Below are 27,249 nucleotides of genomic sequence, written 5' to 3'. Positions count from 1 at the left end.
AAAGGAGATTTTTGAACAAACGAATCAAGCATTCATCTTCTACAAACAAGCTTTAAGCAGCATCAAAAATCTTCATCTGCTGGATTTCTCAGCAGTCCACAGAAGTTCAGGCTTAGCTGTACCAGCACCAACTCCTTGTCAGGATAAATGGGGAAGAAGACAATCCAAGTCTGACGAAGAGTAGCCACTCAATGGGAAGATGCCATGTCTTATGATTTTCTTTTTTTGCTTTAACTATTGGTCACCTGTTGTTATCCATCTCTTCGTTTCGGAAGTTTGTTCCTGTACTTGTCTTAATTTGGCAGACCTTCTCGTACTGATGGATTTTCATTTAAATTTGGAGATGGATCACAGAAAATGGGAATCCGGTGTGAACAAATTCACTTTCCAATGGATTTACCGTCGCTTGTTTTCCCATTTTTATGAATTCATGCCTCATGCAACCTTTTGGTTTATCATTGTCATTCTTTTACAAGTCTTTTATTCTTCGATTGTCTGTCCTTGCATCATCTTCCGGGATTCAAAGTCATGAATCTTTGTATATTACACATTCAAAAGTGTCTATCTCATTCACATTTAGTTGGTTGTCTTCCATGTTATTTCATGGCATTTTGTTCTGACTTGGCTTCTTTCCCTCAGTCTAAGTAGGAGGGGAATCATATGGAGAAGTTGTGTTCACGGCACAGGTTTTTGCGATTGTGTGGGTGTGTCAGGGCCAGGTGTTGATGACCTCTAGGCAAGGTGGTGTGACGTACAGGGAGGTAAGGCAGGCGCTGCTTTAGTGTGCACAGCTCCGCTCAGGCCTCCTGTTTGCAAGACCCCATGTGTGTCTGTTTGCTCATCTATGTGCTTTGTTGCTGTGTGAGGCATCCAGATGCCTGATTACCGCTAGAATGACATTGTCTCATGCATGCCTAACATACGGTACGTCGTGATTGCCTGCTCTGTATTTTTGTTTCCCCTTCTCCCTCTTCTATCAATATTTTTTCCCATTTTCCTTCTGTTGTCTTTCAGCTCTAAAAATCTTATCGCATGTATAATTTGTGATGTTTTCTTTTGACCATATTCTCTCAACATTAAAAATGCAATGTTTTGAGTTTGCATTAGTCAAATTAGTATTTTTTTTGATAGACATGTAGATTCTCACATTGGTTTCATTTCTTCTGTAATCATTTTTGCTGTATGAGTTTCATTAATTTCCACTGTAATCATCAGGAAGTAGTATACTACTGTTGATTCATACAATTTATGTATTTCATTGAGGCAAGGTTCTGAGGAGCTCTACAAGTTGAACCTCAAGCAGCTATTTAAAATTTGTCACATCCTACTTGACCTCAAAAAATGTAACTTGTTCATAAAGGGGTCTAAAAATTAAGTTTAACACTTAATGGCTTTTAGAACCTTCTTTTTTTAGAAAGAATACAAAACAATGTTTGCAAAATAATAACTTGACAAAATTAAATTGTTTTTACACTCTGTTTGTTTCCTACCACCCTTTTGTATGTCCTATAATTTAATTGTTGTGTATACAGGCGGGATGCCGCCTACCCCTCAAGCGGTCCAGATTGCAGGACAGAAGCAAAACCAGCAGCAGTACGACCCATCTAAGGGGCCACCAGTGCAGAATGCAGCCAGCCTGCATACCCCTCCTCCCCAACTACCCAGCAGGTTGCCCCAGGGTGTAGTCTCTATGGCAAGCCTGCCTATAACAATCTCTCAACAACCTCAGCTAGTGGAGAATACAGCTCAGCCTGTTGGTCAGCTTCAAGCATCAGTGAAGGTACAGGCAGGTGGACCAGTTCTGACTACAGTTAACCCACATGCCCAGCTCCAAGCCCAACTGCAACACCAAGGTCTTCATCTACAGCTCCAGCCCCAGCAACAAGCACCCCAGGCCATACTTCAGCCTGGACAAGCGGTCAGTCTTTACATGCCTACATTAAACAAAAGTATTTTTTTATTAATACTGCAAACTGCACAATAAATATATATTTTTCTTCACAGACGGTGGCCCTTGCTCGACCAGGGACAGAATCAACCCAGCCAATTCAGAGGATTATGACAAACTCAATATCTATGACCCCCATGCCTCCTGCTCCAAGTTCTGTTACAGCCCCCAATACTGCAAGTCCTCTTCATTCTCTTTCCTCTAATATCAACCCAAGTACCCAGTCAAAACTAACTGGAACCAATGGCATGTCAGCAGTCAAAATTACTGGTTTTAATCAAACCACAACCATGCAGTCTTCACAAGAGGGTCCTCAAGACAAGCTAGTTGAGCAGGCCAAACTGGTGAGTTTGTGTAGTACACTTAGATTGTGTGGGCAAATGATTAAATCTTCCTCTTACCTAAATCGGTTCACTATCTTGAAGTGTAATTACTGACAGCATTTGTTTTATTAATGGAATTTTTATTTATTTTATTTTAATTCCTTTCAGTTAGTTACACAAATCTAAAGAATTAATGGAACATTACTGATGTTATTGTAGTTTGCAGATGTTTTCCTTTTTATATCTTGTCTTCAGAATGCTCAAATTGAGTATAGTTTGGTCTCACTAACATTTACAAAGCATTACTCTGGAGCAAGTGAAAGAACATATCAGAATGCTTGCGCTGATATTCACATGCTGTTTTTGTTTCGCAGGAAAGTCAAGTTCATCAACGAATTTCAGAGTTGAGAAAGGATGGTCAGTGGTCAGCCAGCAGGCTCCCCAAGCTTGTGGAAGCTTCACGTCCAAAGTCCCATTGGGACTACCTCCTGGAGGAAATGCAGTGGATGGCAGCTGACTTTGCTCAGGAGAGGAGATGGAAAGAAGCTGCTGCTAAAAAGGTAACAATTAACAGACTGGCATATTTCATGTTATGCATAAATTCACTTACCTCAGTTAGCAGCATGTCCGATACTGGCTTTATATCTGGCCTAATCACTCTCTGTCTAATCTCTCTGAGCAGCTAGTAAATGAGTTATTCTGTAACACTGTAGTATAACAAAAAGTATACTAAGTGTTTTTATTTCCAAAACATCTGATTGTGAGCATTGATTTATCTAGATTATAGTGAATCCCATGTCCATCGATTTTTATAATTTTTGTTTTCATATCGATGCTAGAACCCTTTAAACTTGAACCTTTAAACCTAAACCATAGTTTTTTATGAGGTACCACAAATAAGGCAGCATAAAGTGTGCGTGTATAACATGTCCACATGTAATAAGTATGAGACTTTTTCTCCAAAACAGCTTGTCCGCACATGTGCTCGTTACCATCAAGAGCAGAAGAAGAGTGAAGAGAGATCACAGAAAGAAAGGGAAATTCATCTTCGTCACATTGCCAGCACCATTGCCCGAGAGGTGGAATTTTTCTGGTCCAACATTGAGCAGGTATTTTTATTTCAGTTTTTGTTTTCTATTTTTACAATATGTAACCATATTAATAATATTGTTGAACGGTATAAATGAGCGATACTTTCTCTCAGGTTGTGGAAATTAAACTTCAATTTGATATTTATGAGAAGAGACTCAAAGCACTTAACCTGCAAAAAGCCTCGATAAAAGGTATGTCCCACTTACCAGCCGTCAAAATACAAGGTGACTTACTCTGTATCATCAGCTTCTACTATACCCTAATTATGTACTGAACAAATCACTTGTGTTACAGTACCTGCTCAGTCAACAGGGGAGAAAGCGGATAAGGAGGTAGATACTGCAATAACAAAGTAATGAATGATAAATAATATACCAGCTTTTATATATTTCTTGTAACACAGTTTTCTTTTTTTTATAGGATTTAACCACTTCAAGTAGAAAAAGAAAATCCGCTTCCCCATTAGTTGAAGATGGTACGTGTCTAACTGTGTAAAACTGTTATTTTTACTTTATTCCTCTTTTAAATTACTCGTTTATGCTTGACTTATCTTTTAGTTCAAGATGAAGAGAGCACCATAGAGGAGCAGGAAGCTATAGAGGGGGAAGCAGACCACAGTGCTGAGTTGGTTGAGCTTGCCAAAGATGGTACATAATTACTTAAATTGCATTTCTACTCCTGTGTGCAAGCATATGTTTCATCACTTTCTTTTGCACCTGTGTAACTAAATGCACTATAGCACCATCATTATTTTTGTCTAATGCATTTGTAATAAATGTTTAGCTGAGATGCCTCTGGATGCTTTGATGAAGCAATACTCTGGTGCCTATGCTGACAGCTTTCAGTGGCCTCAACCTACTACACATAGTGATGAGGATGATATGGAAGAATCTGAAGGTAACTTAAAAATACTAAATATGTTCATTTTTAGATACCATTTATGTCATTGTCTTGAATGAAATGTCCCAAAAACATTTGTTTTATCACTTTCCAGTGGAGTGTCCTACCAGTAGTCCACCTGAAGCAGTGTTGATAGACTCTCTGCTTAGTGTAGACCAGTACCATGGTGCTGAAAAAGCTACTTCCTCTGACTCAAATTCAAAGCCTGCCAGAGACGTAGCTGAAGTGGCTGCTGCCACAGAGCTCCTCCTGCCTAAAGGCAGCTTTAAGACCACATCCTCAGTAAGACACATGCACACGCAAGTCAACACATCCAAAATCCATTAAGATGACATGCTTTTTGACTTTTTTTTTTTACCTTATTTATTTTTAGACTCGTAGCGCACCTCCTTTCCTTTTGCATGGGTCACTGCGAGAGTATCAACAAATTGGTGTGGACTGGTTGGTGAATCTTTATAAGAAGCGGCTTAATGGGATCTTAGCTGATGAGACAGGCCTTGGGAAGACGATACAGACTGTGGCCTACATGGCTCACTTAGCTGGCCAAGACGGTATGCTGCTGTTCAAAATTAAATATTTTTTGTAATTTGGATATTTTTAAAATGTTTATTATACAATTTTTGAAAGTTAATTTCCTAAATACTTGAGTTGTTTTTGTCCACAGGCATCTGGGGACCACACCTTATTGTAGTTAGAACATGCAAATTGCTGAGTTGGGAGATGGAGTTCAAGCGGTGGTGTCCTGGCCTTAAGATCCTCCTTTACCTTGGTGACAGAAGGGAGCGAAGATCTAAAAGAATGGTAGTTCATGCTGTATTTGAACAGTACGTTAATATTATTCTCATAGGGTTTTTTCCTAAATGAAGATTTTGTCTGGTGAGTTACAGCTGTGGGGGGAAGTGAACAGCTTTCATATCTGTGTGACATCCTACAAACTTCTGATGAAGGACCAGAGCCATTTCATGAAGAGAAAATGGAGCCACCTTGTCTTGGATGAGGTGCAGCTTATCAAAAACATGACTGAAAAACACTGGGAAATAGTCTTTGCTATTAAAAGGTAAGTTGAGTGATGAAAGGCTTTATAGTGTCTCAAAGAGCAAGATTCTGTTTACTTTACAATATGCACTATATGCCACTTCCCTTTTTATTAGTGGGAGAGCTGAACAGCTCTCACACTATTGTTATCTTCGGTCTTTATTAGTGGGAGAGCTGAACAGCTCTCACACTATTGTTATCTTCGGTCTTTATTAGTGGGAGAGCTGAACAGCTCTCACACTATTGTTATCTTCGGTCTTTATTATTATTATTATTCTTCTTCTACTTATTCCGCCCTTTTTTTGATTGCTATCTACTTTTTAACGCTTCATCGTAGAATCGTCGTTCAACTTTCTAAACGTGTGTCATCTTTAGGAGATGTGGGCTATTACTTTTTATGTTTTCAGCTTTTCAACTTTTAACGTTATTCAACTTTTTTCATCGTTTTTTTATAATGGTCGTCTATGGGAATCATCGTTAAACTTTTTGTCAACTTCCCTCTTTTCATCAGCGTCTATCATCGTCATACTTTAGCGTAGAAACGTCATTTCAACTTCAAAAGCGTCCATCATCGCTCAACTTTCTCCTCGTAAATCAGCGTTGTCGTATCTTCTATACTTTTCGACTAGTGAGCGTTTAAATATGGTGTGGTTTTTGTTAAATTTTCAGCTTTTCCATTAGTGTGTATTGGGTCATTTAGAGTGCGTGATGTCACAGCCAGAGTGCGAGGGTGCGCTTTTTAAAGACAGAACTTCTGTCTCTAACTCGTCACTACAGCCACAATTTTTACTCTATCAACATAATTACTTCACTAAATCGTAGTCATACTTGTCTTCTTTCTAATGATGTGTCTGGATATACCCTCAGACCTATACTTTAGTCGCTATCAACCTTAAAGCGCAGAGAGATCCCGAAATTCTCCCATAGACTCTAATGATAATTTTCGGCAGACGTCTGGGGAGAAAAACAGAGGAGACATATTTTGAAATTGCCACTGTGGCTACAAGCTTTTATCCTCAAACATAAAATTCACACCATTTGCTCATTGAAGCCTTGGGACTCGTAAAATGAAATATTTTTGTGATAACTATCATGGTTTAGTTGGAACAAGCCTGTTTATACAGGGTGAAACTCTGTTTTTACAGAGCAGAGTGAGCCTGATTTTCCTGCCTTTCGTCTCCATGGCGACGGCGCAGCTGCAGATTTCACTGACAGGTCAAACTGCTGATGCTCAGTGTAGACAGCAGTTCCATGCTTATTACTGATTACTCAACTACACTATTGGATTGTGTAGTAATTAAGCACACACTTCCTCTAAATCCTTTCAAAATAAAAGCACCAAGCCAAATAATTAGCTTTAATAGCAATATTTCAACTTTTAGATGGGTAATTATGGCTATTTAAAGATAGATTAACAGTTTAGTAATTACCCACACGTGCTTCCTCTACATCCTTTCAAAATAAAAGCACCAATGCCAATTATTAGCTTTAACTGCACTGTTTTTGCTTTTTGAATGGGTAATTAAAGACTAATTGACAGTTACGCTATTACCCCCCACACATTTCCTCTAAATCCTTTCAAAATAAAAGCACCAATTACAATTTATTACCTTTAATGGCAAGATTGATTAAAAAATTTGTGGTTCTGAATACTTACCAATCGTTAATGGGACTACTTTAGAGTTCAGTAAATAGCCACTCAAACTTATTAGGGTGCTTTTATTCTGAAAGGGCTGAATCTAAATCTTTTGCTTTAATAGGGCTATTCTTGCTATTGAATGATAAATTATGATTATCTAATGACTATTTTATAGTTTAGTAATCGCCCACACACAACCTCTAAATCCTTTCAAAATAAAAGCACCAATGTATTTATTACCTTAAATGGCAAGATTTTTGTTTCTGACTGGTAAATTTCTACTAGTTATTAAAATATTACACAGTTAGGTAATTATTTACCAATACTCTCTTCAAATCAAAAAGATAGTCAGCTTATTTATGATTGTCAACAATGCCCCTTGGTCAACTTTTTAATCTTTGACATCTTTTAAACCGTGGTCAACTTTTGAATCATTGTCATCTCTTTAATATTGTCATAGTATGACCTTGGTCATCTTTTTAATCATCATCTTTTTAATCGCCATCTTTTGTCATCGCTTTAATCTTTGTCAACGTTTTCTCGTTTTCAACGTTTTCATCATTTTGCCGTAGTCAACTTTTTGACGTCAGCAGCTTAATCAGCGTTTGTCATCGTTGCGGCAGCAGATCAGCTCTCCCACGTAATTTCTCGAGAAATTACTTTTTCTAGTTATTATTATTATTCTTCTTCTACTTATTCCGCCCTTTTTTTGATTGCTATCTACTTTTTAACGCTTCATCGTAGAATCGTCGTTCAACTTTCTAAACGTGTGTCATCTTTAGGAGATGTGGGCTATTACTTTTTATGTTTTCAGCTTTTCAACTTTTAATGTTATTCAACTTTTTTCATCGTTTTTTTATAATGGTCGTCTATGGGAATCATCGTTCAACTTTTTGTCAACTTCCCTCTTTTCATCAGCGTCTATCATCGTCATACTTTGGCGTAGAAACGTCATTTCAACTTCAAAAGCGTCCATCATCGCTCAACTTTCTCCTCGTAAATCAGCGTTGTCGTATCTTCTATACTTTTTGACTCGTGAACGTTTAAATATGGTGTGGTTTTTGTTAAATTTTCAGCTTTTCCATTAGTGTGTATTGGGTCAGTTAGAGTGCGTGATGTCACAGCTACAGTGAGAATGTGCGCTTTTTTAAGACAGAACTTCTGTCTCTAACTTGTCACTACAGCCACAATTTTTACTCTATCAACGTAATTATTTCACTAAATCGTAGTCATACTTGTCTTCTTTCTAATGATGTGTCTGGCTTTACCCTCAGACTTATACTTTAGTCGCTATCGACCTCAAAGCACAGAGAGATCCTGAAATTCTCCCATAGACTCTAATGATAATTTTTGGCAGACGTCTGGAGAAAAAAAAGGAGGAGACATATTTTGAAATTGCGACTGTGGCTACAAACGTTTGTCCTCAAACATAAAATTCACACCATTTGCTCATTGAAGCCTTGGGACTCGTAAAATGAAATAATTTTTGTGATAACTATCATGGTTTAGCTGGAACAAGCCTGTTTATACAGGGTGAAACTCTGCTTTTACAGAGCAGAGTGAGCCTGATTTTCCCGCCTTTCGTCTCCATGGCGACGGCGCAGCTGCAGATTTCACTGACAGGTCAAACTCCTGATGCTCAGTGTAGGCAGCAGTTTCATGCTTATTACTGATTACTCAACTACACTATTGGATTGTGTAGTAATTAAGCACACACTTCCTCTAAATCCTTTCAAAATAAAAGCACCAAGCCAAATAATTAGCTTTAATAGCAATATTTCTGCTTTTAGATGGGTAATTATGACTATTTAAAGATACATTAACAGTTTAGTAATTACCCACACATGCTTCCTATACGTCCTTTCAAAATAAAAGCACCAATGCAATTTATTAGCTTTAGCTGCACTGTTTTTGCCTTTGAATGGTTAATTATGATTATTTAAAGACTAACAGGTACGCTATTACCCCCACACATTTCCTCTAAATCCTTTCAAAATAAAAGCACCAATTACAATTTATTACCTTTTAATGGCAAGATTGATTAGAACATTTCTGGTTCTGAATACTTACCAATTTTTAATGAGACTATTTAAGAGTTCAGCAAATAACCACTCACACTTATTAGGGTGCTTTTATTCTGAAAGGGCTTAATCTAAATTTTTTTGCTTTAATAGGGCTATTCTTGCTAGTGAATGATAAATTATGACTATCTAATGACTATTTTATAGTTTAGTAATCACTCACACACAACCTCTAAATCCTTTCAAAATAAAAGCAACAATGTAATTTATTACCCTAAATGGCAAGATTTTTGTTTCTGACTGGTAAATTTTTAATAGTTATTAAACTATTATTTTTTTATTTGCTATTATTTTATTTTTATTTATTATTTAATTATTTACAAATACTTTCTTCAAATTAAAAGCTAGTTAGCTAATTCATGATTGTCAACTTTTTAATATTTGACATCTTTTTACCTTGGTCAACTTTTGAATCATTGTCATATTTTTAATCTTGTCTTAGTGTGACTATGGTCATCTTTTTAATCATCATCTTTTTGATCGCCATCTTTTGTCATCGTTTTAATCTTTGTCAACGTTTTCTTGTTTTCAATCGTTTCATCGTTTTGCCGTAGTCAACTTTTGGACGTCAGCAGCTTAATCAGCGTTTGTCATCGTTGCGGCAGCAGATCAGCTCTCCCACGTAATTTCTCGAGAAATTACTTTTTCTAGTTATTATTATTCTTCTTCTACTTATTCCGCCCTTTTTTTGATTGCTATCTACTTTTAACGCTTCATCGTAGAATCGTCGTTCAACTTTCTAAACGTGTGTCATCTTTAGGAGATGTGGGCTATTACTTTTTATGTTTTCAGCTTTTCAACTTTTAACGTTATTCAACTTTTTTCATCGTTTTTTTTATAATGGTCGTCTATGGGAATCATCGTTAAACTTTTTGTCAACTTCCCTCTTTCATCAGCGTCTATCATCGTCAATACTTTGGCGTAGAAACGTCATTCAACTTCAAAAGCGTCCATCATCGCTCAACTTTCTCCTCGTAAATCAGCGTTGTCGTATCTTCTATACTTTTCGACTAGTGGAGCGTTTAAATATGGTGTGGTTTTTGTTAAATTTTCAGCTTTTCCATTAGTGTGTATTGGGTCATTTAGAGTGCGTGATGTCACAGCCAGAGTGCGAGGGTGCGCTTTTAAAGACAGAACTTCGGTCTTTAACTCGTCGCTACAGCCACAATTCTACTCTATGAACGTAATTATTTCACTAAATCGTAGTCATACTTGTCTTCTTTCTAATGATGTGTCTGGCTTTACCCCTCAGACTTATACTTTAGAGTCGCTATCGACCTCAAAGCAGAGAGAGATCCTGAAATTCTCCCATAGACTCTAATGATAATTTTTGGCAGAACGTCTGGAGAAAAACAAGGAGGAGACATATTTTGAAATTGCGACTGTGGCTACAAACGTTTGTCCTCAAACATAAAATTCACACCATTTGCTCATGTGAGCGCATTGGGACTCGAAAAATGAAATAATCTTTGTGATAACTATTATTGGTTTAGCTGTGAACAAGCCTGTTTATCACAGGTGAAACTCTGCTTTTTACAGCAGAATGAGCCTGATTTTCCCGCCTTTTGTCTCCATGGCGACGGCGCAAGCTGCAGATTTGACTGACAGGTCAAACTGCTGATGCTCAGTGTTACAGAGCATTTCCATGCTTGTTACTGGATTAGTCAACCACACTATTGGATTGTGTAGTGATTAAGCACGCACTTTCCTCTAAATCCTTTCAAAATAAAAGCACCAAGCCAAATAATTAGCTTTAATAGCAGTATTTCTTGCTTTTTAGATGGGTAAATTATGACTTTTTATAAGATAGATTAACAGTTTAGTAATTACCCACACATGCTTCCTCTAAATCCTTTCAAAATAAAAGCACCAATTCCAATTATTAGCTTTAACTGCACTGTTTTGGCTTTTGAATGGGTAATTATGATTATTTAAAGACTAATTGACAGTTAACGCTATTACCCCCCACACATTTCCTATAAATCATTTCAAAATAAAAGCAGCCAATAACAATTTATTACCTTTAATGGCAAGATTGATTAGAAAATTTGTGGTCTGAATACTTGCCAATCGTTATAGAGACTACTTTAGAGTTCAGTAAATAGCCACTCAAAACTTATTAAGGTGCTTTTATTCTGAAAGGGCTAAATCTAAATCTGTTGCTTTAATAGGGCTATTCTTGCTATTGAATGATAAATTATGATTATCTAATGACTATTTTGATAGTTTAGTAATCGCCCACACACAACCTCTAAATCCTTTCAAAATAAAAGCACCAATGTAATTTATTACCTTAAATGGCAAGATTTTTGTTTCTGACTGGTAAATTTTTTAACTAGTTATTAAACTATTACACAGGTTAATTATTTACAAATACTTTCTTCAAATTAAAAAGCTAGTCAGCTTATTTATGATTGTCAACAATGCACTCTGGTCAACTTTTTAATCTGTGATATATTTTTTACCTTGGTCAACTTTTGAATCATTGTCATATTTTAATCTTGTCCTAGTATTGACATTGGTCATCTTTTTAATCGCCATCTTTTGTCATCGTTTTATTCTTTGTCAACGTTTTCTCGTTTTCATCGCTTTGCCGTAGTCAACTTTTGGACGTAGTCAACTTTTTTGACGTCAGCAGCTTAATCAGCGTTTGTCATCGTTGCGGCAGCAGATCAGCTCTCCCACGTAATTTCTCGAGAAATTACTTTTTCTAGTTTATATCAATTTAAGCAGCTGTGAAAATAATTCAAAGGCTGAACAATATTAAAATATATAGTTGAAAGTAAAAAGTGATTGAGTAAGAAATTGCTAATTCAGGCATATTGATTTATTTCTTGGGCTGTATAGCATTATGCATTTTAACGTGTGTGGTTTATTAGTAAGTCATTTCATGCATGGGTTGTATCTCACAGCTGCTGCACAAATAGTAATTAACACGTTTATCTACAAACGACTTGTTTTATTATCAAAAAAAGGAGTTATTAAAAGTTAATCTGAATAGTGTGTGTTGACTACACTTAATCTTGTGACAACACTTGTGACAAGATGGGTGTAACAAGTTCAATTGAATACGAAACTGAGATCTTACTTTACTTACAGTGAGCAGAGGATTCTCCTCATCAACACTCCTCTACAGAATACATTAAAGGAGCTGTGGACCATGATCCACTTCCTTTTGCCCGGAATCACCAGGCCGTACCCCGACTTCCCTGTTAAGGCAGGCACAGACCAAAACCAGGACTACTGCCACAAGCTTGTCATCCGTTTGCACAGGGTATTTGTTGTGTTTTCACATTAAAACTTGTTTGACTTCCCTCTACTGCATCCCTGGAATGCCTGGTAAATGTGAAATTCGATTGCAGATGATCCAGCCTTTCATCCTGAGGCGTTCCAAAAGGGATGTGGAGAAACAGCTGCCTAAGAAATATGAGCACATTTTAAAGTGCCGTCTCTCTGGCCGCCAGAAGAGCCTTTATGAGGATATCTTGACCCAACCAGGGTAAGACATTTGCTTTGCATGCATTGTTGCATTTTAAAACTATGAACCTTACTGAACAACAAGAAAGGACACAATTGCAATTACTGCTATATATACAAATGCTTTTCGCCACAGGATTTTGTTTTCTATCAGTTTTTTGTATAAGTATTTTCTTTAAAAAAAACTGATTCATTCATCTTTTTGTCCCTTAGAGCTCAGGAGGCGTTGAAGACCGGTCATTTCGTTAGTGTGCTTCAGGTTTTGATGCAATTGCAAAGAGTGTGCAACCACCCTGAGCTGGTGGTGTCCAGAGAAACCAGCAGCTCCTACTTCTGTCCCTCACTGCAGTACAGTGTACCATCACTGGTTCTGGAAGCTCTTCAGGAGCACTCTAGAAAGGTATACACTTTGTGATGATACATACATTTGTGATACATTTCTTATAATTTTTAAATTGAATTTTATTCATTGGCTTCTACCCTTATGTTCATCTCTTCTAGATTGAAAACATGTCCATATTTGATCTGATCAACAACGAGAACATACTGACGCGGTATCAGACTGAGGAGGCAATACCAAAACTAAAGATCAATCAGCAGCTCATAGAGGAGATCTACACTGGTCCAGACGCACCGCCACGTCCTAAACCATGCCCTATAAAACCCATGAGGTCATACATGCAAGAAAAATAACTATTATTGTGAAGATTGTTAGGCAATTTAAATTTGATCAGAATACATGTATTCTGGCATTGACATGGCACCACTTTTTAAAATTTTTTTATTTAGATTGTTTCAGCCAGTGCAGTATGGGACAAAGCCAGAAGGTCGTCTTGTTGCCATCACAAGTGCACCAGGTGGACGCACTACAGCAAGTTCTCCTGCTATTAGTACCCCTGCTTCAATCACCAGCCAGTCAGCCCAGACCAGGGGCAAGTCCCCAGTCACCACAACAACTGCTACACCCACATCTCATGGTAAGAGCGGTTGCAGTGCCTACAGTCCTATTTTGTTCTCACGGTGCTTAAGGGATTTTAACTGGTTTCATACATCAGACTTAAAAGGCAATCCATTCATAGCCATGTTTGATTTGTCATGTACCCTTTATACAAGGTTAGACTGCATGATTGTAACACTTTTTTGGGTTTAAATGATTATATTACATGCTGTAGCGGTGGCCCAGACGTTTCTTTTTTAATTATTATTATTAGTCCCAAATCCTGCCTATTCATGTAAATGTAAAATATAACCATAGTTCTTTTAGCCAAGAGGATACAAGTCATCTTAAAGCAGTCATTCACGTTCAGGGTCAATCACATTTTCAGTGATTGGCTTCTATAGTCCTGCCTGCTGTCTGGGAAATGGTATTATTGTACTAATGACTGATTATATTTTGGGTTACCCTTAACATTTAGCCCCATGCCCCATTGCCTTGTACTTCACAGCAGTTGGAACAACCACACAGAGAGCCCAGACTACCCCACCCATCAACAGCAGCAGCATCACTACCACCTCCAATGTCGCCTCCTCTGGGAACAGTGGCACTGGGCAGCATGTTTTGGGGGCTGCCCCTGTGGCTTTAGCTGGCACTGTTGTGGGATCAATAGCTCCTATTGGCCAACCTGGATTAGCGCAGGTTCCCAGGCCAGCTCTAGCCCCCAGCCATGCCATTCAGCCAAGTCTACTGTCCCAGAGGCTGGTTCTTACATCCCAGGCCCAGGCACGGTTGCCTAGTAAGTGGCCTCCCCTTCCCTCCCTCCTTTAGCGTTTCCCATCCAGCTCTGGCGATACAGTACAGGCTACTCTATACTGAGCCTTTACTTGGGGCACTGCTGATATGTGTCTTTATTCTTTTTTGAGACATGGCCGTGTAATCACTAAAATGTGCAATAACAGCTACAAAGATGCAATCATTTTGGTCATGGCAATGATGCAATATATCAACGCTTATACTGTACACTTCATGGTATAAAAGGTCCCTTAAAAATTTGATCTGTAGCCATATCAGCAGCATCTCCACAGCCTAAGCATTCCCCAGTTCCTTTCTTAAAACCTGCATGAACACTGTGAACGACACACTTGTGTTACACCACACATCACCGTACTGTTAAACTTGTCCTCTTTTTTTCTCCCAGTTTACTAATATTCTTTTGTCTCTCACATCAGCTGCAGGATGTAATCCCAAAGCTTTTTTTTATATATTATTTTGCTACTGTTATTTTACTTGTGCTTGAAGAGTCACTATAAATGGTTCCAAAATTTACCGACACTTTCTACCTCAAATGTGAACAGACTGCTGGACAGAACAAAAAAGAGAAATACTTTCAGTAAAATTAAGTTAACTAACGGTTGTGTCGAGAACCTCAGATTGAACTGCTAGGCCTTTCGTGAATTCCAATCATCATCATTATTTCCATATTGCATTCATACTTTCGCTCAGTGCATTTCCTAAATGTAAGACCCAGTACTGATGGCTTCGTTTTTGCAGATTTTGACAAGAGCGAAACTACTAGAGAATCTTAAATGCCTGTCTTACAGTAACGGTTATTGGTGAATGGTCTTTACAGCGCATTATTAGTGGGTACACTTAATGACCAGTAGAAACAAGTACAGTGATTTACACAAGTGCATACTTGAAGCTCTCTGTCTCACCTGAGGACTGTTTAGAGCTTTTCTTTTCCTTTTAGGGTTTGCAAATGAAGGACCTTGTGGTTCTGTTGTGGAGGGCAGTTATGCCCTTTCCACTAATTAATGCACCCTGGTTCTGCATGCCTCGTCCCCTTTTTCACCCTTTAACTAACTGATGCAGAATGTGTTTTATGTACTTTTATTACATTAGCTGACTGTTTAGTGCTGCTGTTGATGTGTCCATTTCCCCTTTCTGTTGAAGGTGGAGATGCTGTGAAGATCGCGCAGCCAGCCAATGCAGCGGGCAGTCAGAGTCGATTATCCCAGCCTGAGACGCCCGTCACTCTGCAGTTCCAGGGAAACAAGTTTACCCTGTCCCCCAGCCAGCTGCGCCAGCTCACCACCGGGCAGCCGTTGCAGCTCCAAGGTACTCTCGGTAATGTACTTCCCATTGTCACATTTACTCATAATAAAAACCTTCCATTCCGTCCTTTTCTTTCTTTTTCGTGCGTGCGTGCGTGCGTGCGTGCGTGTTCTCCTTGTGCCTGAACTACTTCACCCCCTGTCTTTGGTGTAATATTGATAAAGGTGTATCCTATGTTTAATGCCAGTCATTTGGTAGTTTCCTTTTATCTACCATTGCCTCTGAGGTGGATTTAGGTGGTGTGAATAATGACTCTTAATGATATTTCCATATGTTTATTGGTTTTAGGCAACATCCTGCAGATTGTGTCAGCTCCAGGGCAACAGATCATCAGACCCCAAGGTTCCATGGTCATGCAAACAATGCCACAAGCTGTTCCTGCTTCCAATGCCTTGGCTGCACCAGGCACACTTCCTCCCACCTCTACAGCCCAACCAGGTGTGACATGTTTGCTTAACTTTATTATGATCTTGTTTGGTTCTAAACCAGTTATTTATTTATTTTGGCACAATTTTCAGTATACATTTATTATAAGTATCCTAAGGGATTATTTTTCTGTGGGACATATAAGGCTATATTCTCCAAACCATATTCTTTTAAGCATTAGGTGTGACTACAAATGCTACATCAGGCCCTACTAAACTCACTACTACCACTCCTGCTGGTTCTCAGGTAAGTCCTTTGCTGCAAAGACTTACTCTTAAATGTCATTTAGAAACCAGCATATGAACATCATTGTTAAAGTAAAACCTTTGACTGTAGTATCTACTCTAATGTGCAGGAGTTTTCGGAAGAAAAAACCCAGCAAATGAAAGAGCGTTTGAGCCGCCTGTTTGAAGCAAATGAGCGACGCTGTGGCCGCAGAGTGCTGTACGGCTCAGACCTACTGCAGGCCTGCACTTTAAGCTCAGAAACTGGCCAGTGTGCCCTTACTGCTGGAGGCTGGAGGTGGGTGGGACGAGAGAGTTGCCTTAGGGCACAGAGAACCTGTGTGAATACCACCTCTACTCTGCAGTCCACTCTGGTCTCAGTGGAGAACTGTGTTCAGTCTGCTACCAGCCTTATCAAGAGGTACTTGAGCATGTGATCAAACACCTAATTTTGTGCAATGTTGCTACAAGTTGCCAATTCTTTGCCATGTTATATACGAATCCTTTTGAAGCAATATTAAAATTCTTTATTTCCTAATTCAAATAATAAATCATGTGCGTAAATATATAAACTTTACGTAACCTTGACTTATCTTGCCATCTTTTAGGTTAGTTTGCGTGGTTCCTCCAGCTGTAGCCCAACCAACTCATCTGTATGCAGCCAATCCCCCAGTTCCTTATCGTCTTGAGCAGAAGTCCCTTCAGCGTCGGCTGCTGGAGGCCATTGGTCCCCATAGTGCCGACATTCACAATTTGGCACACAGGCATCTCTTCCATTTCCCTGACCTGCAGCTAATGCAAATGGATTCAGGTGAGCGCCAACATCGTTTTTGTTCATTTTATACGTAAGGAACTTGGAGTGCACAATGACCATTTAAAAACATGGCAAAATTTTAGAAAATTGTGTTAACAGACATCAAGTAGTAGTAGTGTAGGTATGTTGTGAAAATACACCCTAAAGAGTTGAAACAAGATTTTGTAAAAAAAAAAAAAAAAAAGCCAAGCTAGAAATGAAACCAGTGATTGTAGAATCTGTATTTTATGATCAATACAAAGTTACATTGTCTATAATCTAATCTTTCTTGTTACTAGATTTCCTAAAATAATTTCCTAAATAAAAAAAATGGTTCTCATCCTATACCAAAGTGTATACTGTACTGTCACTCAAATGATTTAAACTGAAACTTCTGTACCTGTCAGTAATTTGTGTCTAATTTTTATTCCTAAAGGTAAACTGGAAGCACTTGCGATCCTCCTGCAGAAGCTCAGATCAGAGAACCGCCGTGTTCTCATCTTTACTCAGATGGTGAAGATGCTAGACATCCTGGAGGCCTTCTTAGATTACAGGCAGCTCACCTATCTCCGTGTTGATGAAAGCTTGTCTCCTGATGAACGACAGGTAAATGTCCCGCTATATAATTTAATATGATGCTTAGATAAGTAATAGTCCTACTGTACAAAGTAACCCATTGTTCTTAAGTGTTTTGTATTTCCAAAAATTTAGTGTTAAAATTTACTACAAAAATCTTTGTCCCTGCAGGAGCGTATGAAGAAGTTTAACAGGAACAGGCAGGTGTTCTGCAGCATCCTGACCAACCGCTGTTGCTCTGCAGTTGGGGCCGTGTTTGATGCAGACACCATCATCTTCTATGACACAGACCTCAACCCCAGCATGGATGCTCGCACCCAGGAGTGGTGTGACAAAATAGGACGATCTAAGGATATACACATATACAGGTATTACTCTCTCATATTTATATTTCATAGCACATCACTAAGAAAATTTGAGGATGTTATAAATTTGCAAAACCTATTGGGCTTTGTTATATATTCTGTGCTGTGTGTTTCACAGACTGGAGAGTGGAAACTCAATTGAAGAGAAGCTGCTAAAAAATGGCACCAAAGATCTGATCAGAGAGGTGGCTGCCCAGGGGACTGACTACACTTTGGCTTTCCTTACACAAGTAAGATGAACTTTAGAGTTTAGTTTTGGAGTTTTAAAAACACTCCAACTCTCATATTTTGGTTTGCTTAAAGCTACATTTATATCAACTACATAGTTGTTTTTGTTTTTTTACTGTTTGAATAGTGGTTTTCTCATGTATGGAATAAAGTGGTATAACACAAACTGTTTGTGTTTTTAGAGAACAATCCAAGATCTGTTTGAAGTAGAGGCAGGCTCAGGTGAAAAGGTGGAGGAGTTTGTCGTGCTTCACCAGGAACCATCGGCATCTGAAACAATATCTCCCAGGGTAGCTCGACCCTATATCCAGGCACTAAACAGCATAAACCCGGATGGTCTACCTGAGGAGGAGGAGGAGGAGGAAGAGCAGCAGCACCAGGAGGAGCTAGCAGACAAGGGGGCAACCGAGGACAACCAAGAGTCAGAGAACCAAGATGCAGAGGAACCTGCTCAAATAGAGGAGCTGAACGCAGTAATGGAACAGGTAGCTCCATAGTTTATTATGGGATTTGCAAAAAAAGGTGAAATAGAATAAAACTATTTGTTTGTTAGTATTGTCTTGCAGAGTTTATATTCTCATTTGTATGTCTCCTAAACAGCTCACACCTATTGAGAGGTATGCCCTGCATTACCTAGAGTTCCTCCACATCAGTGACGATGAAAGTGCTCTGAAGGTATTTTTTTTCTTCATATATCTAGATTTCTTAAAAAAATGGTAAAATGGTAGCTCGTTTTTGACATTCAGTGTTGGCATTTCAGTGTATTCTTCTTCCTGATCAATATGGGCTTTTATTTTGTATTTTCCTCAGAACCAGCTGGAGTGTTCTAAGCGGGGCTGGGAGTTGCAACACCTCCAGAAGCTGAAGGAGGAGGATCAGGAGCAACAAATGATAGAGGGCGATGAAGATCTTTTCACCTATACCAGAGAGGATGCCTACAACATGGTGCATGATCTGTTTTTATCAAGCCAGTAGTGCCGTCTGGATTGTGCTGAACTATTATTGACATAATTCTTTGTGTGTGTGTAATTTTACAGGAATATATATATGATGCAGAGGATGGTCACACAGAAATCATGCCAGTAAGTACTCAAACTGCAAGTTTTCGAAGGCAAAGTAGATCGTGTAAACTGCAAATCTTTATTTATTTTGAGGAATATTATAATTTCCTGTTTTGTCATTGCTGTGTTCTAACCTCTGATTTTCTAAAACAGCTTTGGACTCCTCCAACACCCCCACAGGATGATAATGACATTTACATCGACTCTGTAATGATGCTAATGTACGACACCACACCCATGCCAGAGTCCAAATTGCCTCCGGTTTATGTCCGCAAGGAGCACAAAAGACTCAAGATGGACCCCTCAGGTCAGATATTAGCTGTGCAGGCACTTACATGCATACATGGAATTAGACATGGAATACATTTGGATTATTAAGTCTCCTCTAAAACATTCTTAATTATAGGGTGTTGATGTCATTGCAGTTTTGTTCTGTTCTTATCTGAATTTGTTTGACCAGCAGCAGCCAGAAAGAAGAAGAAGGGTCATGGGGAGACAGTCATTCCCCCACGCTCACTTTTTGATAAGGCCAACATGTTCAAGGTTCGCCGGGAAGGCAAAGACCAGAAAAAGAGCTTCTCCCTGAAGCAGCAAGCACCTTTTGCCAAGCCCCTACCTTCACTGGTTAAACCTGCAATGGAGGCTGGCCAAGACAACCCGGAGTGGCTCATCACTGAGGACTGGGCTCTCCTTCAGGTATTTTAGTGTTTCGTGTGTGTTCCATGTCTTTAAAAATTTTCCTGCTGAAATTTATAACCCTCATTTTTTTTATGTTTACGACAGGCTGTGAAGCAGCTGTTGGAGTTGCCTCTTAACCTAACAATTGTGTCTCCTGCCCACACTCCTAACTGGGATCTGGTAAGCGATGTGGTGAATTCCTGCAGTCGCATTTACCGCTCACCCAAACAGTGTCGCAGCCGTTATGAAAATGTCATCATTCCCAGAGAGGAGGGCAAGGTTAGAAACAGTGATGTTTTTGTTTGCTCGTTTCCGTAAAGTGGGTTTCTTGTCCTCATATGTCCAAACCATGTGTATAACTCTTTCAGTTGGTTTATGAGGCAAATCCCAAGAAGAAAACTAAGAGCATATACAAGGTACTCTGTTATGCTTTTCTTTTTTTATTAATCTTTTAATAAAGATAATCTTTTAATATATATATATATATATATATATATATATATATATATATATATATATATTATAGATATATATCTATATAGATATATATATATATATATATATATATATATATATATATATATATATCTATATATATATATATATATCTATATATATATATATATATATATTATTTTATTTTATTATTATTTTTTTTTTTGTCGTGTGCTCCTGGCCTAATTTTTGTTCTGTTTCTGTGTGTTGATGCTCAGTCTAAAAACAGTCGTCCTCTAAGAACCTGTCAGATCTACACACAGGATGACAACGCCACTCACATCCAGCTATATAACAGCCGTTTTGAACTCATGAAGATTATTGCCAGCAAGAGGAGCCCACCAATAAAGCCACTGTAAGCTCAGATAACTGTCTTTTTCTAATGAGTGGACCAGCCGTACGAAGGAGATGATAGCAAACATATTTCTGTACTTTAATCGGTTTTTGATGGGATATGTCCTTAACAGTAGCTTCAATTTATTTTACAGGCTCGGCATGAATCCATTCCAGAAGAATCCCAAACATGCTTCTGTCCTCGCAGAAAGGTTTGCTTTGAAGTGGTCATTTCTGTAAATTATATTGTTCTGTATGTCTGACATCTTAACATTTAAATCTGGAAATAAAAAAAATGTTTGTGTCCTCAGTGGGATCAGCTACGACAAGCCCCTACTTCCTATTCAGGTGGCGTCCCAACGTGCTGAAAGGATTGCCAAGGAGAAGAAGGTGACTCTAATGTGTTATGTTATATATTACAATGTGTATAGTAACATAACATGATGTGTGCTGTTCTTTTGTAATGTATTTAAGTAAAAAGAAATCAAACTACAATGTACAACACCAGCACATATATTTTAGTGGCATGAAATGGATCCTTAGACGATATTATTTTTTAGTTTGTGTCTGTGTGTATTTACGTTTTACTGTATGTGTGTGTTGCAGGCGCTTGCAGAGCAGCAAAAGGCCCAGTTGGCCCAGCAGCAGGCCGGAGCTCCCCAGACACAAGCTGCACCCAGCCAGACCCAAGCTCCTCCTGCTGCCGGCCAGGTTCAGGCTCAGGCTCAGGCCCCTCAGACTGTAACAGTGACCGGCGCTGCCACTGTGCCTAATGCTGCTGTTCTGGTGAGAATAAAGATGTTCTCAACTTTGCTTCTGGGTCTAATGATATCAAAAGACATTCACGGTACCAGTACTTACACATGTGTTTCATGTTTTTCAGTCAGGAGCCATAAAAAATGCCACTGTGGGAACAACCATCCAGGCTGGTATGTTGAAACATGTGTTTCCCATTATAGACATGTTGTGGTTCCAGTTGTAAATTAATTGTCTTTCTGTTCCAGCCGCTGTAGGGGGAAATGTGATTGTAAACACAGCAGCTGGAGTTACTCCAAGTCCCTTTCAGGCCAACAAGCGCCTGCCATCTCAAGTCACTTTGTCCGTGAGTCATGTTCATTTTATAATTGCTGTTTTGGCCTAACTCAACCTCTAATGACTGGCAGGAAGTTGGGGTGCTAATATTGTTTGGACTGGCACAGAATACACACCCACTACAAGTTGTAAACAGAACAGCCAATTTCAGCTGTTGATTTTAATGTTGTTGGTCCAGCCTGCGCCTGGAGCCCAGGTCGTCCACACACAACAAAGGGCGGCCGCTGCTCCAGCTGAGGTGGTCACCATGCCTACAGGTCCCGGTGTGCGAGCAGGTACCCCAGCGTCTACAGTAGTTTCAACAACTCTGAGCCCAGTGCAGTCACAGACTCGCCCACTGGTTCCTCAGGTTCCACCAGGTATTTAATGAAACACTGCTCTCTGAAAAGTCATCTAACAACCAGTTACTGTTTAACACATCCGATTCATCTGCTGTCTTTCAACCAGCCACAAGTATTTTGTCACCAAAAATCACCCCAGCCCACCTGCAGCTCCTGCGACAGCATCAGCAGTTGCAGCAGCAGCAGCAGCAGCAGCAGCAACAACAACAACAACAACAACAGCAGCAGCAGCAGCAGCAGGCTGCTTCTCCACAGATCAAAGCAATGGGCAAACCACAGGTACTTAGTTACTGCTTCCAATAAGTCAAAATTGACTTGACTAACAGAACTGGATTTCAAATTGAGCCATTAAATACAGTGTTTATTTGTATGGGGTTGGAAACAATACACAATAACACTAACACCAGGTATTGTGTAATTTATCATCTTTTAACTGGTAATCTGTGGTTTCGCAGGAGTTGTTGAAGACGCACAAGCAAAAGGTGCCAATGCAGCAACAGCAGCAGCAACAGGTAGCTGCAGCAGTGGCAGTAGCCGCCCAGGGCCAGCAGGCTCCAGGGGCCCAGCAGGCTGCCCAGGTGCAGCCTGCCCAGGCTACCCAAGCCAATCCCCAGCTAGCAGCTGTGACGGCATCCAGACCTGGAGCTGTCCTGACCGGCACCACTGTGGCCAATTTGCAAGTGGCCAGACTGGTAAGATTTTTGTCCTCGTCTTTTCCCTCTGTTCAGTGGTTAGTGTTGTGCCTCTGTTAACATGGCTTGTTTTATTTCTGTACAGACTCGCATGCCCACTCAGGGACAGATTCAGACCCAGGCAGGACAGACAGCCCAGGTGACCCTCACCAAACCTCCTGTGGGCGTCTCGTCACCTGGTGTTACAACATTGCCTGTCAATGTAGCAAGCATCAGTGTGGCTATTACCCAGCCCCAGAAACCAGGTTTGTTAATAAATCCTGACCAGCAACTACAAGCCTGTTGAAATCCTTGAAAACAGGGGTCACTACCAGGTGTTGGCATGTACCAGGTCACCTGCAAGGAATGTTCTAAAAATAGTTTAGCATAGCACCACTTATCAGTGAGCTACATATATTTTTTGTTTCTTTAGATCATGAAGGATTGAAGGAGTGTGACAAGTGGATGTGTCAAAGCAGAGAGATCATAAATCATTTATAGGGCACATTCAGCATCTGTGCCACAGACTCATCAGCTAACAAAACAAATTCAACACAAGCATGTGGGTGTATTGAGAATGATTGTTCACACAGGCGACATAATTGGTGACTCACCAACATCTGTGCGTGTGTCAAGTGACGGACAACTCCGCTGCACTGCAGTTATTTAAAAGTGTAAATCTGAGCGCTGACATACACTCAATATTTAGTCAAATCATGACATTAGAGAGGTTTTTAGAATCAAATTGTCTTATTTTTTCTGCTGAATGCTTCGGTTTCTTGTTTCCTACCTTGTTAAATCATGTTTATAATTATTGAGAAATTATTAACATGATCAGTGTTTTCACACAGATACATATGATTAATATAACATATAGTTACATGTAAATTAAAGACATATTTGTGATTTTAGAAGTGTGTATGAAACTGGTAGTACTTTGCATTAATCGGTACCCAAGAAATAGCTCTCAGGTCTAAAAAGGTTGGTGACCCCTGCACTAGAATGAATAAGTATCACTCTGCTAGCACTCCATCAACATGAAGTCCTGTTACTAACAATGTCAGGATGGAGAATCTTCCTCCTGATGATTCAAAATGATCTGAATAATTGTTGAAGTGCCACTGTTTTGATAGTTGTTCACATAAAGGAGAATAGTAGAAAAAAAAAACAGTGATTAGTTTGCATAAAGCTGCATCATTTGAAAGACGCATTGTCATTGTCAGCAGCAAATAGTATCATTTGTTTTTGTCATCTTTTTTAAAATTAAAATTCTTTTTAAGTTCTTCAATCAACATCCTGCTTTGTTTCCCCCTCTTTGCCAGGAGGGCCTGTGTTGCAGCCGCCCTTTCCCCAGATGCAGCTACTTCACGTCAGGAAGCAGCAGCAGCACACGGCAGCAGTTCCAGCAGCAGCTGCAGCCCAGAAAGCAGGGCAGCCTCAGCAGGGACAGGCCACTGTACAGCAGAAGGTGGGTAGCACATGTCCAGAGGATGGTCTGGTCTAACCACTTATTATATTTGTGCATTGAGTATTGCTGTCTAATGTGGTATGATTATCATTTCAGTGTGTCATATAGGAATTCTTGAATCTTGTTTCAGTGGAAACAGTTACCTGTGGTTTTATTTCTCTAGATTGGCACTCAGCAGGTCACAATGCAGGCAGGACAGGCAGCCCAGCAGCCACAGCAGAAGGTGACCTATACTGCCACCGCACAGCTCCAACCAGGGCTTAAGACCCAGTTCTTTGCACCCATTAGCCAGGCCACCAAAACCACGGGCGCTCAACAAATCCAGGTACATTATCTGCAAATATTTACATTGGCATAGTGATTAACAGTGCTGTTGTAACTGAGTTTTTGTGTACTTCTCTTATCAGGTGGCTAAGATCCCACAAATAGTGCAGCAGCAACCCGCTGTGGCTAATATCCAGCAAATCGTGTCTTCTGCTCAGCAGGTGGGGTTTCCAGGCTTAGTACAAGTACTGAAAACAGCAACAGCTGATTATTTGATTACTATTTATTATTTTGGCAAATTAACTCTGTTTAAGTGTCCTTTCTTACACAAGCTTGTGGTTTCTCTTCAGAGCCAGTCCCTGCCTCAGACGGTGACTCTGACTCAGGCGACATCGGCACCTCAGGTGCAGATGATTCCCGCTGGTGCAACCACAGCCCAGGTAGTGCAGCAGAAGATCATCCAGCAGCAGGTGGTGACTGCAGCTGCCACACCCCAGATCCAGGCTCCTCCCCCCCACAGCCCTGCCCAGCAGCCTGCAGCACCGTCTGCCGAATCCCCAGGGCAGCAGGCCGTGCAGCCCCAGCAGCCTGCCAAGGGTCAGGCTCGCCAGGGGGGCATTAGAGCCAAGACTCCTGCCAAGCCCACTGGAGGGAGTAGCTAGAGTACAGACGCTAATCACATGAACACAGAGGCTGAGAGGAAAGACATGCCCCACACCAAACCTTGACCTCACCAGTTATCTCCACCATAATGAGAGTTTAACTGTGTCCAACGCCACCATTTTTGTACTCGTATCTAAGCCGGTTTGGTCTGTCAATGGCACCTCTGCCTATTAATTGAGGTAATATTTATAATTTCACATTACTGAATCAGCAACAATGTCTAACTTTTGTATTTGACTTGTGAAATTAAATTTACCACCACTTTAAAATGTTCCCACAGTTATTAACCACAACATTCATGCCTTCAAAGTGATTATTCAAATATTATTAAAGGCATATGTGAACTGAGGCTTGTGGGTAAATCTGCATTGGTTAACGAGCTGTCCATTAAAATAAGTGTGTTCATAAATAGTCCCTTTTATGTCTAATTCCCTTGTTGTCTATAGATACTGAATGGAGAATAATGCACGTTCCTTTAGTCATTTTGTTTTTTATTGCAACACACACTGTAAACATGTAGGATTTTGTGTTTTCTCATAAATTGTCTTTTTTATTGATGTCAATGGAAAGAAATGTAAATAACAACAAAAAAACATTTGTACTTTGTAAAGTAGTTGTGTTTTCATCTGGGTTTTTCAGCCTAATTGTAATAAAGTGTTGTGTTTTTATACACAATTTCATTTATTTCTTACTTTGTAATTCATTGTTAGTACTTTGGTCCTCATTGAATTATTTGCATGTTTGTACTTTATCCATCTTGACCAATAGCTGAGCTGAACAGAAAGCTGTACATCTTCAAATGCGGGTGCTGGTTACATAATTAGAATATAATCGAAAAGTGGATTTATTTCACTAATTACATTCAAAAAAGCGAAACTTGTGTAACATACTCATTCGTTACACAGACTGATTTTCAAATGTCAAATGAATTTCAAATGTTAATTCTTTTAATTGTGATGGTTATAACTGACAAATAATGAAACCCCCAAATTCAGTATCTCAGAAAATTCGAATTTTACTTAATGCCAATACAAAGAAGAAATCTTGGCCAACTGAAAAGCACTCAATACTTGGTCGGGGCTCCTTGTGCCTGAATCACTGCATCATTGTGGCGTGGCATGGAGTGGATCAGTCCGTGGCACTGCTCAGGTTGCTCTGATAGTGGCCTTCAGCTCTCCTGCATTGTTAGGTCTTGCATCTTCCTCTTCACATCACCCTATAGGTTTTCTATGGGGTGATGTGAAGAGAAAATGAAATCTGCATCTCCATAAAGTTGGTCAGCAGCAGGAAGCATGAAGTGCTCTAAAGCTTCCTGGTATGCGGCTACATTGACCTTTGACCTCAGAAAACATTAAACCAACACCAGCAGATGACACGGCACCCCAAACTATCTGTGATTCTGTGACAGCAGTCCAGCCCTTTTTGTCTTCAGCCCAGACGCTTCTGATGTCTTCATACAACTGTGCGTAGTGGTTCTTGAAGCTCTGACTCCAGCTGCAGTCCACTCTTTGTCCACTACCTTCTTCTACATCTTTCCCTCCGCCTCTCTGTTAATGTGCTTGGACACAGAGCTCTGAACAGCCTGCCTCTTCTGCAATGACCTTTTGCGTCCTGTCTCCTCCTCGTGCAAGGTGCCAATGGTTGTTTTTTGAACAACTGTCCAGTTAGCAGTCTTCCCAATGATGCTGTAGCCTATAGAAGTGGACAGAGGGCATTTAAAGGCCTTTGCGGGTGTTTTGAGTTAAATAGCTGATTAGAGTGTGGCACCAGGCGTCTTCAATATTGAACCTTTTCACATTATTCTAATTTTCTGAAATACTGAATATGATGTTTTCATTAGTTGTCAGTTAAATCATCACAATTAAAAGAATGAATGTGAAATATATCAATCTGTGTGTAATGAATAAATATATTATGCAAGTTTCAATTTTTGAATGGAATTGGTAAAGTGAGTTAAAAATTGAAATGGAATTGAACTGAATTGAATTGAAATGCTTCTCGTAGTGCTCGTCTCAGTCCAGCTC

General features: G+C 39.6%; 1 protein-coding gene across 5 annotated transcripts in view; it reads left to right on the top strand.

Moving 5' to 3' along the window:
- Positions 1–25,905, top strand: part of ep400 (E1A binding protein p400) — a 29,148-nt gene extending 3,243 nt beyond the window's left edge. For 2 of the 5 annotated variants that reach the window (XM_029162116.3, XM_029162112.3), the window contains 49 exons: positions 1,533–1,918; positions 2,005–2,292; positions 2,646–2,831; positions 3,240–3,380; positions 3,476–3,554; positions 3,658–3,695; positions 3,784–3,838; positions 3,921–4,010; positions 4,147–4,260; positions 4,358–4,545; positions 4,637–4,814; positions 4,928–5,064; positions 5,151–5,320; positions 12,118–12,292; positions 12,381–12,517; positions 12,709–12,895; positions 12,997–13,166; positions 13,285–13,472; positions 13,941–14,228; positions 15,386–15,559; positions 15,836–15,985; positions 16,149–16,219; positions 16,329–16,618; positions 16,806–17,008; positions 17,427–17,596; positions 17,738–17,934; positions 18,050–18,161; positions 18,342–18,644; positions 18,760–18,834; positions 18,970–19,104; positions 19,197–19,241; positions 19,374–19,527; positions 19,684–19,916; positions 20,004–20,177; positions 20,267–20,314; positions 20,612–20,748; positions 20,882–20,938; positions 21,038–21,116; positions 21,333–21,512; positions 21,610–21,655; positions 21,731–21,828; positions 21,997–22,177; positions 22,266–22,438; positions 22,615–22,851; positions 22,937–23,096; positions 24,153–24,298; positions 24,462–24,623; positions 24,706–24,783; positions 24,913–25,905. In XM_029162116.3, the coding sequence (XP_029017949.1) occupies positions 1,533–1,918; positions 2,005–2,292; positions 2,646–2,831; positions 3,240–3,380; positions 3,476–3,554; positions 3,658–3,695; positions 3,784–3,838; positions 3,921–4,010; positions 4,147–4,260; positions 4,358–4,545; positions 4,637–4,814; positions 4,928–5,064; positions 5,151–5,320; positions 12,118–12,292; positions 12,381–12,517; positions 12,709–12,895; positions 12,997–13,166; positions 13,285–13,472; positions 13,941–14,228; positions 15,386–15,559; positions 15,836–15,985; positions 16,149–16,219; positions 16,329–16,618; positions 16,806–17,008; positions 17,427–17,596; positions 17,738–17,934; positions 18,050–18,161; positions 18,342–18,644; positions 18,760–18,834; positions 18,970–19,104; positions 19,197–19,241; positions 19,374–19,527; positions 19,684–19,916; positions 20,004–20,177; positions 20,267–20,314; positions 20,612–20,748; positions 20,882–20,938; positions 21,038–21,116; positions 21,333–21,512; positions 21,610–21,655; positions 21,731–21,828; positions 21,997–22,177; positions 22,266–22,438; positions 22,615–22,851; positions 22,937–23,096; positions 24,153–24,298; positions 24,462–24,623; positions 24,706–24,783; positions 24,913–25,224 (7,775 nt within the window). In that variant the 3' untranslated portion in view covers positions 25,225–25,905. The remainder of the gene's footprint in view (positions 1–1,532; positions 1,919–2,004; positions 2,293–2,645; positions 2,832–3,239; positions 3,381–3,475; positions 3,555–3,657; positions 3,696–3,783; positions 3,839–3,920; positions 4,011–4,146; positions 4,261–4,357; positions 4,546–4,636; positions 4,815–4,927; positions 5,065–5,150; positions 5,321–12,117; positions 12,293–12,380; positions 12,518–12,708; positions 12,896–12,996; positions 13,167–13,284; positions 13,473–13,940; positions 14,229–15,385; positions 15,560–15,835; positions 15,986–16,148; positions 16,220–16,328; positions 16,619–16,805; positions 17,009–17,426; positions 17,597–17,737; positions 17,935–18,049; positions 18,162–18,341; positions 18,645–18,759; positions 18,835–18,969; positions 19,105–19,196; positions 19,242–19,373; positions 19,528–19,683; positions 19,917–20,003; positions 20,178–20,266; positions 20,315–20,611; positions 20,749–20,881; positions 20,939–21,037; positions 21,117–21,332; positions 21,513–21,609; positions 21,656–21,730; positions 21,829–21,996; positions 22,178–22,265; positions 22,439–22,614; positions 22,852–22,936; positions 23,097–24,152; positions 24,299–24,461; positions 24,624–24,705; positions 24,784–24,912) is intronic. The other 3 variants (XM_029162114.3, XM_029162113.3, XM_029162117.3) reach the window with 3 other exon arrangements.
- The last annotated feature ends 1,344 nt before the right edge of the window (positions 25,906–27,249 follow it).

The sequence above is a fragment of the Betta splendens genome, chromosome 9 (assembly GCF_900634795.4).
Source record: "Betta splendens chromosome 9, fBetSpl5.4, whole genome shotgun sequence".
Classification (NCBI taxonomy): domain Eukaryota; kingdom Metazoa; phylum Chordata; class Actinopteri; order Anabantiformes; family Osphronemidae; genus Betta; species Betta splendens.
This window is presented reverse-complemented; position numbering and strand designations above follow the sequence as displayed.